Source organism: Primulina tabacum, chromosome 8 (genome assembly GCF_025594145.1).
Source record: "Primulina tabacum isolate GXHZ01 chromosome 8, ASM2559414v2, whole genome shotgun sequence".
Classification (NCBI taxonomy): domain Eukaryota; kingdom Viridiplantae; phylum Streptophyta; class Magnoliopsida; order Lamiales; family Gesneriaceae; genus Primulina; species Primulina tabacum.
Window position 1 is genome coordinate 34,545,121 of NC_134557.1, and position 15,616 is coordinate 34,560,736.

Sequence of the window (15,616 nt, forward strand, 5' to 3'; positions counted from 1 at the left end):
CCTTAGGCTTGCAGAGAAAGTCCCATGAATGCCAATGCATTCTTCGTTTACCATTATCAGTGCCCCACCAAAAATTGGCACATTCCCTTTCAATATCCTCACACACTGAAACTGGGAGTTTGAAGCATTGCATCGCATAAGTGGGAATGGCCTGTAAAATTTCCTTAATCAGAACTTCCTTTCCTCCAGAAGAGAACCATTTATGACCCCAACCCTGAATTCGTTTCACAACTCGTTCCACCAGATACCGAAATTGGAATTTCTTGCTCCTCATCGAAACTGAGGGTAGCCCCAAATAAATATCATGACACTGCACCACCGGTATGCTAAGGATCCCCTTGACCGTTTCAATCAAAGCAGGGGAAGTGTTAGGGCTAAAAGAGAGAGCCGATTTATCATAATTTATCATCTGACCCGAAGCTCTCTCACAAACATTAAGGCATTCCCTCACGCATGCACCCTCATCCATAGAAGCTCGGAAAAACACCAGACTATCATCTGCAAAGAACAAGTGAGAAACTGATGGGCATCCATTCGCAATTTTCACTCCCCTAAACAAACCCCGCAATTCATAAGAGGATAGTAAGGCCGACAGTCCATGAGAGCACAAGACAAATAGATAAGGGGAAAGCGGATCTCCTTGCCGAAGTCCTCTGGTTCGAATAATAGACCCAGCCACCTCCTGATTGACCCTGAAGGAATACGTTACTGATCTAACACAGTTCATGATTAAGGATATCCACCTATCATCAAAGCCTAGCCGCCCCATCAATGCCTGTAAAAAACTCCACTCCACACGGTCATACGCCTTACTCATATCTAGTTTCAAAGCTGCAAACCCGCTCTTCCCCGCCTTACGATTCTTCAACCAGTGCAATATTTCAAAACCCACAATCACATTATCACTGATCATACGGCCCGGGATGAAAGCACTCTGAGAATCTTCAACTACTTTGGAGAGAATATAGGCCTAAAACGATTAGTAATGGCTCGAGAAACAATTTTATAGCATATATTGCAAAGACTTATCGATCTGAACTCTTTGAGCATCATCGGCTCTTTGACCTTCGGTATTAACGTGACAATGGTGTCATTCCAATCTTCCAAAGAGACCCCCTCATTAAGAACACTTAGTACAGCTATAGTCACATCATTACCTACCACATCCCAACCTTTTTGGTAAAAGAGAACCGACATACCATCCGGCCCTGGAGCTTTGTCTGGGTGCATATCAAAGAGGGCACGACGGACTTCATCTGCTGAAAATGGGGAGCAAAGCAGTTGGTTCGTCGAGGAATCAATTTTCGGCTCAACCACCTCCAACATTTTTCTCATATCTGCCTCCGTGGGGCTAGAAGATGTGAATAAGGACCCAAAATAATCCAACACTATATCGGCCATACCCATATTGCTCGTGCACCAATCACCATGACTAGAGACTAGGCCGTTTATGTTGTTCCTGGCCTTCCGATGGGAAGCTCTAGTATGGAAAAACCTGGTATTACGATCTCCATCCTTAAGCCATGCCTCCCTACTACTTTTTTCCAATAGATTTCTTCTTTAGTAGCAAGATGTTCAACTTCCAATTCTAAATTCCGAATTTGGTCAGTAGAGGCCTTCCATTGAGAACAAGTTCTAAGAGAATTTAATTGCTCCCTCTTTGATTTAAGGAGAATAGGAATGAGCCTCACCTTATTCTTATCCCATGCTAAGAGCGCCCGTTTACAAGAGGAAATGCGATCCAGAATAGTACGAGACTGATCTGGACCACCCCAACCATTTCTAACCACCTCCACATAATCCTTATTCAGAAGCCAGTTCTTCTCAAAACGGAATACACTGCCCGAGTTGTACTTATTCCACATGTATGTCCAGCCACCCCAGACAGCTTCAATAGAATTGGTCTGTGATCCGAATGGTAAAACTCGAGAGAACAAACTCGAGCTGTAGGGAAAAGAAGCCTCCATCTCATGTTTCCTACAAAGCGATCAAGCCTTTCAAAAATAGCTTCACTTGCCTTTCTACGATTCACCCAAGTAAAGAGCTCCCCACTACAATGAATATCTTGTAATTCACAGAGTTCAAGAGCATCACGGAACGCTTGCATTTGAGCGGAAGGTCTTTTATTCCCTCCAACCTTCTCGCTATCAAAACATAGTTCATTAAAATCTCCACCAACTACCCATGGCAAATCCCTGAGATCCGACATTTCCTTTAAACGATGTAAAAGCTCCCAAGAGAAATGACGAAGGGACGTCTCAGGTTGCCCGTAAAAATCAGTAAACCTCCACAAAGAACTACCCTCCTGGACTGTACAATCAATATGGCCAAGAGAAAAAGACTTAATCGCTACTGAAACTGGCGCTTTCCAGAAAAGCGCAAGACCCCCACTTCTGCCCTGACAATCAATCATGAAGCTACCGGAAAAACCCAATCTACATCTCCACCATCTGCACTGAGACTCTCTCACCTTGGTTTCACTCAAGAATAAGAGAGTGGGATCTTTTTCGGCGATCAATCGCCCCAATTCCCGGAATGCTCTTGGGTTCCCAAGCCCACGAGCATTCCAAACAACGATATTCATAATGGTTGGCGGGGTTGCATAGCAACCACCGCCGGGAGGATGCAAGAACTGACCCTTTCGTCACCAGGTCTTGCCCTTTTCTTAATAGGGCTAGCGCTTTCCCGAGAGAGACCATCATCATCCTCTAAGAGGGCTCTCTTAGAACCAACATAATGCAGAGAATTTAATCCTGTCACCTTCTCCTTCCCTTTTTCTCTTGCCAAATGTTTCCAGTGTTTAGCGTTACACTTAGCCCCCGCTTCCACGCTTATGTTTCTACTACCAGATTCTTCCTCCAGCACATGAGGATCCATGCTAAGTAACACTTTTGACTGCATGTTTACCAATCTCCCTCCGTCCCCTTCAATCTGGATATGTCCTCTATCATCCTCCTTCCCTTGGCTCCCGAAATTACCCCCATTAGACAAGCCATTGCCTCCTCTAATCTGATCAGTAGGAGGTACCACGACCAGATTCTGATTCCCAATCTCCTCTGTCCCATTTTGAGAAGATGCAACATTCTTCTCAGTATTAGGTTTTGTTCCAGATTCTTTACTATCCTTAGTCCTACTAACATGAGCAGCCGCCCTCAACCAAGCCCCACAAGCAAATCGCACTTTATCAACAGAAGTATCCTCACATTCCCTATGAGTATGACCAACTCTTCCACAGGCATAGCAAAAATCTGGCAGTCGTTCATAGACAAGTATGATGAAAATATCCTCCTCCTCGCTCATAGAAGTAACACGGATACATTTTCGCAAGGGTTGAGAAATATTAATGCATACACGAATCCTCGCAAAACAGCCCAGCACAACTCCATGATCACCACGATCCACTTCAACTACCATGCCCAGTTGACTTCCCAATTTTAGAAGAAGGTTTTCATGCAAGAAAGCTAATGGGATATTATGGAGTTGAATCCAGAACGTGGCCTCATCAAACCTCAAAGTCCGAGGGCTATGACAACCCGTTGGTTCTGTAAGGACAATCAAACTTCTAGAGAAATTCCACGGGCCTTCCTGGAGAATCCTTGTTCTGTCTCGCTGAGAACAAAATTCAAAAATAAATAGGTTATCACCCGCCGCTTCAATAATAATCTTCCTCTCGCTCTGTAATATTCTAGGCATCTGCTGTCTAAATGCCTCCTCATTAATCACCTTGAAAGGAAGGATTTTAGCCACCAAGCAGCAAGAGAGGCGTTCCGCTCCAATCCGTATGTCCTCATCCTCAATCGTGAACGCCTCATGTGGATTCTGATAATCAAGTTTCATAACGTTAACAAGTCTTGCAATCTCATCTGGGTCCATGATTTAGTAATTTTTAGAACCAACGCACGAATCAGTAAACGATCATGCGGTGCCATCCTGCAGAACACAGGTTTCCGCCCTCTAAACCTATATAATTATTTAATTTTGTTTAAAAGCAATAATTCCAACATAAATATAAGTTTATTTTTGTTAAGATATTAAATAAATATGTGGTAAAAATAAAATGTGGATAACTGTAAAATTTTGTTTATATATAATAAAAATAAATGTAATCATATAGATATTTGTCATAGATTGTGGTTATATACTATCTTTATCTTTATCATTATTTGTTTCCAAAAATATTTATTAATTTTATTATATTTTAAAAGTTTGAGGACTAAAAATATTTAAAGACTAAAAGTGTTTTATTAAGAAAGTATGAGTTTTTCCTTATATAAAATTTTTGTCTTATCATTATATTTAATAATAAAATTGATGGCGATAAGTTTAAAGATTAAAATACTAATTAATTAAAGATTAAAAGTGTTTCATTAAAGTTATTGATTGAATTTGGGGGCATTTTTCATGAAAGTGTCACGACGTTTTCAAATGTCGTGCTTTACAAATTAATCTCGATAATCTTGATTTCTTGAAGGTATTATTATTATTATTATTATTATTTATTTATTTATTTTAAATATATAAATACAAATTCACTTTGATTGGATAATTGTAGCTTCAAAATTTTAAAAAAGACACTAGCATCCTTCGACACATTTCATATTAAAATTTATTTGGTATTAAATAATATTAGTGTAAAATATCTAAAAATTATATATTAAAATATAAACACTTAAAATAATTATTTTAGAATACATTTTTATTTAGGATGAGATTATCAATAAAACCTTTAAAAAGACAGATTAAAAATAAAAAATATAGATTAATATATTATAATTATAGATAAACTATAAATTTAATTTTCCTTCGGATGAAAGCAGCGGTAAACAAGACAGACCTGGAGATCTTTGTTATGCGAACATGGGCCGTGTGGCATGAAAGGCTTCGGATTCTGCACGCTAAGATACAACGTAATGATCCATGGGACGTGGACTGGAGTATCTCTATGTTAAAGGATTTCAAGGAAGCCCGCGCATCCCTAAGTATCACCCACGTGCAGAGGAATATTGTTCCACGAGATCGCTTGCAACGACCAGCGCCTAATATATTGAAATCGTAAGTCGATGAAGCGGTGAATTATGTTTCCGGTGGGTGTTCAGTTGGAGGGATAGTACGAGACCATGATGGACAAATTATATTAGCCTTCGGACAAAGAATCTCCAAACCACCGTCAGTTGTTTATGCGGAATTAGTTTCGATAAAAGAAGGATTGCATATGGTGCAGGAACATGATGTGGAGATCCATGAAATCTCAACTGACTCTCTCCTGGCGGTACAAGCAGTCGCCAAACCAGCTGAGAACTTCAGTCATAATGGTGCAATTGCTAAAGAATTACAGAAAGCACTGGATAGCCGTCACAAGATAGATCTTCATCATGTTTCTAGATCGGCGAATTGTAGTGGTGCACACACTAGCATTTTTTGCCATCTCTTCCCCTTTCTCCGTTGTTTGGAAAGCTGGGTAGTTTCCCTTTTGGTTGGTAAAAATTCGAATAGACGATCTTCCGCATTCTCAATAAAATCACAAGCCTTATAGTATATATATATATATATATATATATATTTACGTTCTACATTAATACTTATTCGGTTCATCATGTTAAAACATAAGCTTATTGAATATATCTTTCACCGAGTGAGACCATTCCACACTTTGAAAATAATTTCAAATTGGTTTAATTGCATCCGATTTGTCGAGAAACGGGATTTGTACATAGATAAAAACTGTAAAGTACTCCAGTTCATAGTGATATCTTGAGTTTAATAATTTTTAAAAAATATTTATTTACTTCTCTAAACTATAAACTCAATCCTGTCATCTGTAAATTGGGTTTAGCGAAAGCCTAATTAAAGCTTTGAACTCATCTGATCAAATCAAATATATAAAACCCGTGAAAAACACACTTTTGGTCCTTAGACATATCAAAGTAACACTTTTAGTCCTTAAAATTTAAATAATGCAAAAAAAATAAGTATTCATAATTACTTTTATGGTTAAATATAATTGTAGAGACTAATTTATGATATTTATTAAATTCTAGGGACCAAAAATGAACATAAAAGTTAGTGAGGATATGGAAATATGAAACAGTAAATAATCATATATCGACAATATAAATATTCTTATTTCGTTGTATTTTTCTTATATAAAAATAAAAAATATTAGAGTTATTTTATAAATAAGATCTATATATCTACATTTTTGTACTTCGGGTTTATACATGAAAAATAATCGAATTTAATTTCAAGATCAAAATATTACAGAAATTTTTTAATATGCACACGTCTTAATGGGTTTTCTAACAATTTCCTAAAAAAAGTAAAAATATATATTCAATATCATTGATATTTAGCTAAGTGTATTTTTTAACGCCCGAAAATTTTAAGGTCCACGCAAACCACGTGCATGCAATTATTAAATTCTTTTGTATTGTGATTAAATGTTTTAATTGCATGAATTAATTATGTTGTGCATACTTGCATATTTAAAATATATTTTTCTACATGATTGCATTAAAATGTATTTTTAAAAGGTTATTCGAGTTGCGATAGAGGAACGGAGACCGATGGCTGAAAAAAATAGAAAATATTTTTATTAAATAGTTGTTTTTAATTATTTAAAATTTGGGTGATACTTTTTCTTATTTTTGAAAATAAGAGGTTTTGAGGTGATTTTATACGCCGGGACGTAATTTTTATCGTTGTTGGATTTTCAACAAAAATGCAAACGTTTTGGCAACCCGGCTAATAAATTCACAATTTATTTAAACAAAACTATTATTATATTTTAATTAAATATTAATTAAGCACTAATGGCCTAATTATATGTTTAATGGGCTAAGCCTAATTAATAATTAATTAATTATAAAATATATTAAAAACCCACCCACACTCTCATAACTCACGCCACACACTCATTAAAAATTCAGAAACTCTCCTCCACCCCAACACACGACACACACATCTACAATAATTGAAGGGAAAAATCGAAGAAAGCCAAGGAGAATTCAAAGCCAAGGTCTTGCCCCATTCTTCGCCAATCGTCAACGAATAATCGTGCGTGTAAAACGCAAAGACACGCCATATTCTTTCATTTACTTATCATCACACCATATTATGTATTTAACTATGGATTGCATGAAGATCAAGTGACACTTTTTAATTATTTTCGTTTTTGTTCAAGCATGAGTTTTTAAGGCATGGTTTGATTCAAAAAAATTGTTGTTTCCATACACAAAGGGGCTGCCATGATCAGGGATTGTTTAAGGGTTGTTTTTACACAATTTAAAGAGTCCTAGGATGCACTTTAATCACAGCATACGTAAACAAACAAGATGGGAACAAAATTAATTTGGTGGATCACAAGGGTTCGGTTCATGGATGTTGCTACTGGACTTGGGTTCGGTTGGGACCATGGCATGGCTAGGGTCTGTTAGGGGTCAAGGGAAGAGTCCTAGCCACGCTAGGACCCGAGACAAGAGGCTGGGAAGGAGTCCTACCCGTGAAGCTCCATGAAAGTAGCGTAGGTTGTTGCTGTGGTGCAGGGAAGAGAGGGGCTCGGCCAGGGGGTCTGGGCTGGGCTAGGTTAGGTCGTTAGGGTCCTAAGATGGTTCTTGAGGGGCTGGTTCAAGGGGTGGCTCGGTGGTTGGGGCCCTAGCAGCAAAAACCTGGAGTTCTATCCAGGGCCGGCCCTTTCCAAGGGCAAACTGGGCCCATGCCCAGGGCCCCATTTTGATGGGGGCCCCAAATTTTTTTAATATATATATATATATATATATATATAATAGTATTGGGACCCAAATAATTACTTTAATTATATTATATATATAATAAGACCTAAATATGATAAAAAATTATAACAGCAGCATTTTCAATACTCAAATCGTAAGACTCAATTTTCGATTTCGGCGGATGAAGCTATACGATCTGACCAATCTCTAACCTCCATTCCAATTGTCTTCTATCATCTCAATTTTGTTTCAGTACTCATCGTTGCTCCTCGTCATCCCTTAGTAAATTTTTTATCGTCGAAGATTAGAGGTATGAATTTTCAAAACCTAATTTTGAAATTTGGGACTTTTGTTGAATTTGATTTTGAATTGCTAAATTAACTGGTGTTAAATTAAATTAGCACATGCATTTTGAATTTTAATAGTTCATTGTGAATTTTTTTTGGATAATTTTATAATTATGAATGTGAAGGATAATTCTTTATAGTTCAATTATTTTTTTGTGGTTGTTCTTGGTGTAGTATCACTTGAAGAAATAGGATGCCTAGAAAATACCCATCTGGAAGTTCAAAAAGGAAAAAAAAGCAAACAGAAAAGAAGATGACCCAATCAATGAAAGGCTCTATGGATAAGTTTGTTTTGAAAGAAACGAGTATAGTTCAAGAAAATTTGATTGTTGATGTCGATAATCTGAGGGCACAAGAAAATCATTCTGACGAACAAATAGAAGAGATGTATGTTGCAAACACTATGGGTATTGAGGAAAATGAAAACATAAATCATTCTCTGAATATATTTGATCCAAGAGTTTGGAATAGCCTTGATACAAAAATGAGGGATTTACTCGTTGAAAAAGGCCCCATTAGAGAGGTTAATTTTGAATACCCACATGATGAACTTGGTAGACATTTTTCCTCAGAGCATTATAATAGAGTGCTTCCAAACAAAACAAGTCATGAAAGAAAATGGCTAGTTTATTCAAAGGAGTTAGATAAAGTATTTTGTTTCTGCTGTAAGCTTTTCAAAACACTTCCATCACGAAGTCAATTAGCAGAAGACGGATCTAGAGATTGGAAGCATCTAAGTGAGAAGCTTAGAGAACACGAAAAATGTCATGAACATCTTGCTAATTTGAGATCGATGGTGGAGTTACAAGTGAGGTTGAGGAAAAATGAAACAATTGACAAAGAATTGCAGGAACAGATTAAAAATGAAACACACCGTTGGAGAGGGGTTTTGACAAGAATTATAGCAGTGGTAAAATGTTTGGCTAAAAATATTTTGTCATTTCGTGAAAAAAATGAAAATATGGAGGATAGTTCAAAGGATAATTTCCTGGGCTTGATTGAGATGATTGCCGAGTTTGATCCTATAATGCAAGAACATCTTCGGCTCATTAAAGGAAAAGAAATTCATCATCATTACCTCAGTCATAAAATTCAAAATGAGTTGATAACGAATATGTCATTAAAAGTGAAAAATGTTGTCATTGAAAAGGTTAAGAAAGCAAAGTATTATTCAGTGATACTTGATTGTACTCCTGATGCAAGCCACAAGGAACAAATGACTTTAATATTACGGTGTGTTGATGTGTCATGCGTTCCTGTAAAAATTGAGGAATACTTTATAGAATTTCTGAATGTTGAAAACACGAGTGGATTGAGCCTTTTCAATGAATTGTGTGCTGCATTGGACTCTCTTGGACTTGATATTGATAATATAAGAGGACAAGGTTATGATAATGGCTCCAACATGAAAGGAAAACATCAAGGTGTTCAGAAAAGATTGCTTGATATAAATCCAAGAGCCTTTTATATGTCGTGTGGTAGTCATTGTCTTAATTTGGTTATTTGTGATATGGCAAACTCTTGTGTTAAAGCAAAATCTTTTTTTGGAGCATGTCAATGCATGTATACCGTGTTCTCAAATTCTACAAAACGTTGGAGTATTCTACTTGACTGTTTGGATAATTTGACACTCAAGTCATTGTGCACCACGAGATGGGAAAGTCATATCGAAAGTGTCAAGGCCATTAAGTCACAAGTTGGGCAAATCAGAGAAGCTTTACTTAAGGTAGCGGATTTAACTGAGGATGCAAGATTATCCAGGGATGCTAGATTGTTAGCAACACATGAACTTAGTAGCTTTGAATTTTTGTTAAGTTTGGTGATTTGGTATGATATTCTCTACAACATAAACTCGGTTAGTAAATCCTTACAATCTGAAACGATGCATATTGATGTTGCAATGAAACAATTGAAAGGGCTTGTTTCTTTTTTTGAGAATTACAGGGAAGAAGGATTTGCCTCTGCCATAAATTCTGCTAAAGAAATTGCTTCCAATATTAGAGTCGACCCTGTATTTCTAGAGCGACGACAAGCTTCTAGAAAGAGACAGTTTGATGAGGTTGCTAATACTGAAAGAGAACCACAAACAGCTGAGGAATGCTTTAGGACTGATTATTTTCTTGTTGTGGTCGATATTGCTCTTTTGGAAGTTGAGAAGTAGATTTGAGCAATTGAATAATTTTGAAGAGATGTTTAGATTTCTGTTGGATGGAAAACAGTTAATGGCATTGGATGAAGATTATTTGAGAAAATGTTGTGTGAATCTTGAATCTACTTTGAAAAAAGATGATGCGTCTGATATTGATGCTCATGATCTGCTTTTAGAATTACAAATATTGCAAGAGATGCTACCTCTTGAAGCTTACGACACAAATAAATCTTGGACAGCCATTAAAATTTTGGAGTTTGCATTGAAAATGGATGTTTTTCCTACAGTTGTGGTTACGTATCAAATTTTATTGACTATTCCTGTAACTGTAGCATCAGCTGAGAGAAGCTTTTCCAAGTTAAAATTATTGAAATCTTATTTGAGAACCACAATGAGTCAAGAGAGATTGAATAGTTTGGCGATCCTCTGCATCGAAAAAGACATACTGGAGGATATCTCATATGACGACATAATTGATGACTTTGCTTCAAAAAACGCAAGAAGAGTGCGTTTTAAATAATATTGATTGTTGAATAAATTATTTTGAGAAATTATGTAAACCTTTTTCTATGTGTAGTTTTCTTATTTACACATTTTGGTTTACTTTGATTTTGCTATTCAATTTTTTTAATATACATTTGAATTTCGAATCAATACAAGAGGACCATATTATAAGTTTCGCCTATGGCCTCTTTTTTCTTAGGACCGCCCCTGGTTCTATCCAAGGAGGAGTCTCGGCCAAGCTGCATGTTTCTGGTGCGGTGCTTGGTGCGCGAGTTCTGGGACTTGGGTTGGTCTGGGCGTGGTCCAGGGAGGGTTAGTGTCGTGTAGGGTCGTGTGGTTAAGGCTTGGAGGTGTCCTAGTTGACAAGGGAACCTATTACACCAAGGATACTAACACATGAACACATGCAGATTTTGGGTGAGTTTCCAGAAGGAGTTTGAGCGATTTTGGGTTACGTTCCAGGGGCTGGGCTTGGTCAGGAATGTTCCTAGATGGGTTGGCTCAAGTTTGGCTCAAGGTGGTTCGGACGTGGCTCGGATATTTTGGGAGATGGCTCGGTGTGTTCGATAAGGTGTCAAATTTAAAAATTAAAAAGTTAGACTTATAATAATTATTTAAGCTTAAACCTAATTTTCCATAATTTTATTAAGCTTAAAACTTTAAATAATGCAAAACAATCAGTATTCATAATTAATTTTATGGTTAAATATAATTGTAGAGACTAATTTATGATATTTATTAAATTCTAGGGACCAAAAATGAACATAAAAGTTAGTGAGTATATGAAATATGAAACAGTAAATAATCACTTATCGAAAATATAAATATTCTTATTTTGTTGTATTTTTCTTATATAAAAATAAAAATATATTATAGTTATTTTATAAATAATAGTTATCTACATTTTTGTACTTCGGGTTTATACATGAAAAATAATCGAATTTAATTTCAAGATCAAAATATTATAGAAATTTTTTAATATGTGCACGTCTTAATGGGTTTTCTAACAATTTCCTAAAAAAAGTAAAAATATATATTCAATATTATTGATATTTAGCTAAGTGTATCTGATATCAAACCTATCTAATTATTTAATTTTGTTCAAAAGATATAATTTTATTTTTGTTAAGATATTAAATAAATATGTAATAAAAATAAAATGTGGATAATAAAATTACTGTAAATTTTTTTTATATATATAATCATATAGATATATGTCATAGATTGTGATTATTTACTATCTAATTTATCTTTATCTTTATTTGTTTCAAAAAATATTTGTTAATTTTATTATATTTTAAAAGTTTGAGGACTAAAAATATTGAATTAAAATATTTAAAGACTAAAAGTGTTTTATTAAGAAAGTAGGAGTTTTCCTTATATAAAATTTTGTCCTTATCATTATATTTGATAATAAAATTTTATTATTAAAATAAGATTAAAAGTGTTTCATTAAGAAAGTAGGAGTTTTACCCTTTAAAAATCCTTCACCAATCTATCTTCCGTATAACAATACAATACAATACAAAACAAAAAAGAACGTAAACAGAGGAAACTTTGTGTCGCCAGAGAGAAAATCGTGTGACCGAAATTTTCCTCTGCCAGATAGCATCGTTCGCCTTTTTCACTTTGAGATATATCATATCTATTTTCGGTGCTAAGTCGATGATGGAATTGTATAAATTTATTTCATGGTTTCATCAGTGTCGGCAGATCAAGTAGGAAATAATTATTGATGGGGTCAGCTAAATAAATTATCACATATTTGTTGAATTCATCCCATCAAAGAAACGTGGGTTGGCCGCAGGAAAATTTGAAGAGGAATTTTCATACGCATTTTTAACGCGTATTCACACTGACACGAAGTTTATAAATAGAGCTTCATTCCTTCATTTCAAATTATCCAATTCTTCGAGTTTTCTCGCATCTTATAAGCATTTGAGTGCTTAATTCTATAATATTTGTGAGGTGTTTGTTCTCCTGTATTAAGAGAGCGTGTGTTCTATTTGGAAACACAGTGAGTGAGCTGTACACCACAAAATATTATAGTATAATTTTTTTCATCTTGCCCGTGGTTTTTACCCTAATAATTTTTAGGGGTTTTCCACGTAAATCTCGGTGTTCAGTTTATTCTTTATTTTCGGGTTTTATTATCTCATATTCCGCACGTGAGACCAACAAGTGGTATCAGAGCCTTGGTTTAAAATTTCTTAAAATTCTGAGTATGCTCTGTGGTTGCAGCCTAGACTGACCTTCCACATCAGAAAAGATTTTTTGAGATTTTTTATTTAAGGCGGGATTATTTTGTCCGGTCTACTAAAATTGTTGTAGACATAATGGCGGGAAGGTACGAGATAGCAAAGTTCAACGGAAGCAATTTTATGCTGTGGAAAATAAAGATACAAGCAGTTTTAAGAAAGGAGAATTGCTTGGCGGCTATTGGAGATAGACCGGTGGAGATTACAGATGATGGAAAATGGAACAAGATGAATGATAATGATGTTGCCAATTTACACTTGGCTATAGCTGACGAAATTTTGTCAAGTATATCTGAAATAAAAACAGCAAAAGTTATCTGGGATACTCTGACAAAGATGTACGAGGTCAAGTCTCTACACAATATGATTTTCCTAAAGAGAAGGCTTTATACTCTTCGGATGGCGGAATCCTCATCGATGACCGACCATATCAATACACTAAATACTCTATTTGCGCAACTCACTTCCATGGGGCATAAAATAGGGGAAAATGAGCGTGCGGAGCTTCTACTTCAAAGTCTACCAGATTCATATGATCAACTTATCATCAACATTACCAACAATATTCTTATGGGATTTCTAAGATTTGACGATGTCTTAACTGCGGTTCTCGGAGAAGAAAGCCGGCGCAAGAATAAGAAAGATATGTTGGTAACCTCGAAGCAAGCAGAGGCTTTACCGATGATAAGAGGAAAATTCACGGACCTGACTCCATTGGGAGCCAAAGGCGAGGTAGATCAAAGTCGAGAAGTAAGAAGAAAAATATTTACTGCTTTAAATGTGGCGGTAAAGGGCACTTCAAGAGAGAGTGTACGAGTATCGATAAAAGTTCTCAAGGAAATGTGGCCAGTACTTCAGGTATTGGTGAAATATTATTCAGCGAAGCTGCAACAGTTGCAGAAGGTAGACACAAATTTGTGACACATGGATTATGGATTCAGGAGCGACGTGGCACATGACGTCTCGGAGAGAATGGTTTGATCATTATGAACCAGTCTCAGGAGGATCTGTATTCATGGGAAATGATCATGCCTTGGAAATCGCTGGGGTCGGTACTATCAAAATTAAAATGTTTGATGACACCATTCGCACCATACAGGAGGTACGACATGTGAAAGGTCTGACGAAGAATCTTTTGTCCTTAGGGCAATTGGATGACATCGGGTTCAAAACTCGTATCGAGAACGGGATCATGAAAATTGTGAAGGGCGCGCTTGTGGTTATGAAGGCGGAAAAGGTTGCTGCAAATCTGTATGTACTTTTGGGAGAAACACACAAAGAGGTAGAACTAGCTGTTGCATCAATTGGTTCATGAGAAGAATTAACGGTGTTATGGCATAGAAAGCTCGGGCATATGTCAGAACGAGGGTTGAAAATTCTCTCAAAACGGAAGCTGCTGCCGGGACTTACAAAAGTGTCACTACCCTTTTGTGAGCATTGTGTTACCAGTAAACAACATAGATTAAAATTTGGCACTTCTACTGCCAGGAGCAAAAGCATATTGGAGCTGATTCATTCGGATGTTTGGCAAGCACCGGTTGTATCCCTAGGAGGAGCGAGATACTTTGTCTCGTTCATTGATGATTTCTCTAGGAGATGTTGGGTCTATCCAATCAAGAAGAAATCAGATGTTTTCTAAATCTTCAAAGATTTCAAAGCGCGAGTTGAACTTGATTCTTAAAAGAAAATCAAGTGTCTAAGGACTGACAATGGAGGAGAATATACCAGTGATGAATTTGATGCATATTGTCAACATGAGGGCATCAAGAGATAATTCACGATGGCTTACACACCTCAACAGAATGGAGTGGCGGAGCGGATGAACAGAACTTTGTTGGACAGAACAAGAGCTATGTTGAGGACTGCAGGTCTAGAAAAGTCATTTTGGGCAGAAGCAGTCAAAACCACTTGTTATATTATCAATCGTTCTCCTTCAGTGGCGATTGATCTGAAGATTCCGATGGAGATGTGGACTGGGAAGCCAACGGATTATTCCCATTTGCATACATTTGGAAGTCCTGTGTACGTTCTGTACAATGAGCAAGAAAGATCGAAGTTGGACTCAAAATCCAGAAAATGTATCTTCTTGGGCTATGTTGATGGAGTTAAGGGGTTTCCCTTGTGGGATCCTACTGTTCACAACCTTGTCATCAGCAGGGATGTTATCTTTGAGGAAGATAAAGTAAAGGGAGACAAAGGCACACAGAATTCAGAAACTACTATTTTTCAGGTAGAAAATAAGACGGACGAATGTCAAGTTTCTTGTGAAGTAGTACCAGAGCACGAAGAACAAGAACCTGTTGAGTCTGAAGTTTCCAATGTGAGGCAGTCAACTCGAGACAGAAGACCAGCAGGTTGGCTTTCAGATTATGTCACTGAAAGCAATATTGCATATTGTCTATTATCAGAGGATGGTGAGCCATCGAGTTTCCACGAGGCTACTCAAAGCTCGGATGTATCCTTGTGGATGATAGCAATGCAAGAAGAGTTGTAGGCATTAGACAGGAATAAAACTTGGGATCTTGTTACACTACCACGAGGGAGAAAAGCCATTGGAAACAGATGGGTCTATAAGATCAAGCGTGATGGCAATAACCAAGTGGAGCGGTATCGTGCTAGGTTGGTGGTAAA

General features: G+C 36.6%; 2 protein-coding genes across 2 annotated transcripts; one reads left to right on the forward strand and one right to left on the reverse strand.

The window, feature by feature from the left end:
* Positions 1-2,580: 2,580 nt before the first annotated feature.
* On the reverse strand, positions 2,581-3,951 carry LOC142553940 (uncharacterized). The gene has a single exon (XM_075664505.1). The coding sequence runs from the start codon at positions 3,871-3,873 to the stop codon at positions 2,581-2,583; it is 1,293 nt and encodes a 430-aa protein (XP_075520620.1). The 5' UTR covers positions 3,874-3,951.
* Positions 3,952-8,267: 4,316 nt separating this feature from the next.
* Positions 8,268-10,235, forward strand: LOC142554693 (uncharacterized). Its single transcript, XM_075665362.1, has one exon. It carries the CDS (start codon positions 8,268-8,270, stop codon positions 10,233-10,235), a length of 1,968 nt encoding a protein of 655 aa, XP_075521477.1.
* Positions 10,236-15,616: the final 5,381 nt, after the last annotated feature.

What these genes read in the sequence shown, in the direction of transcription:
- LOC142553940 (XM_075664505.1), bottom strand. Translation starts at nt 3,873, where the DNA reads ATGGACCCAGATGAGATTGCAAGACTTGTTAACGTTATGAAACTTGAT.
- LOC142554693 (XM_075665362.1), top strand. Translation starts at nt 8,268, where the DNA reads ATGCCTAGAAAATACCCATCTGGAAGTTCAAAAAGGAAAAAAAAGCAA.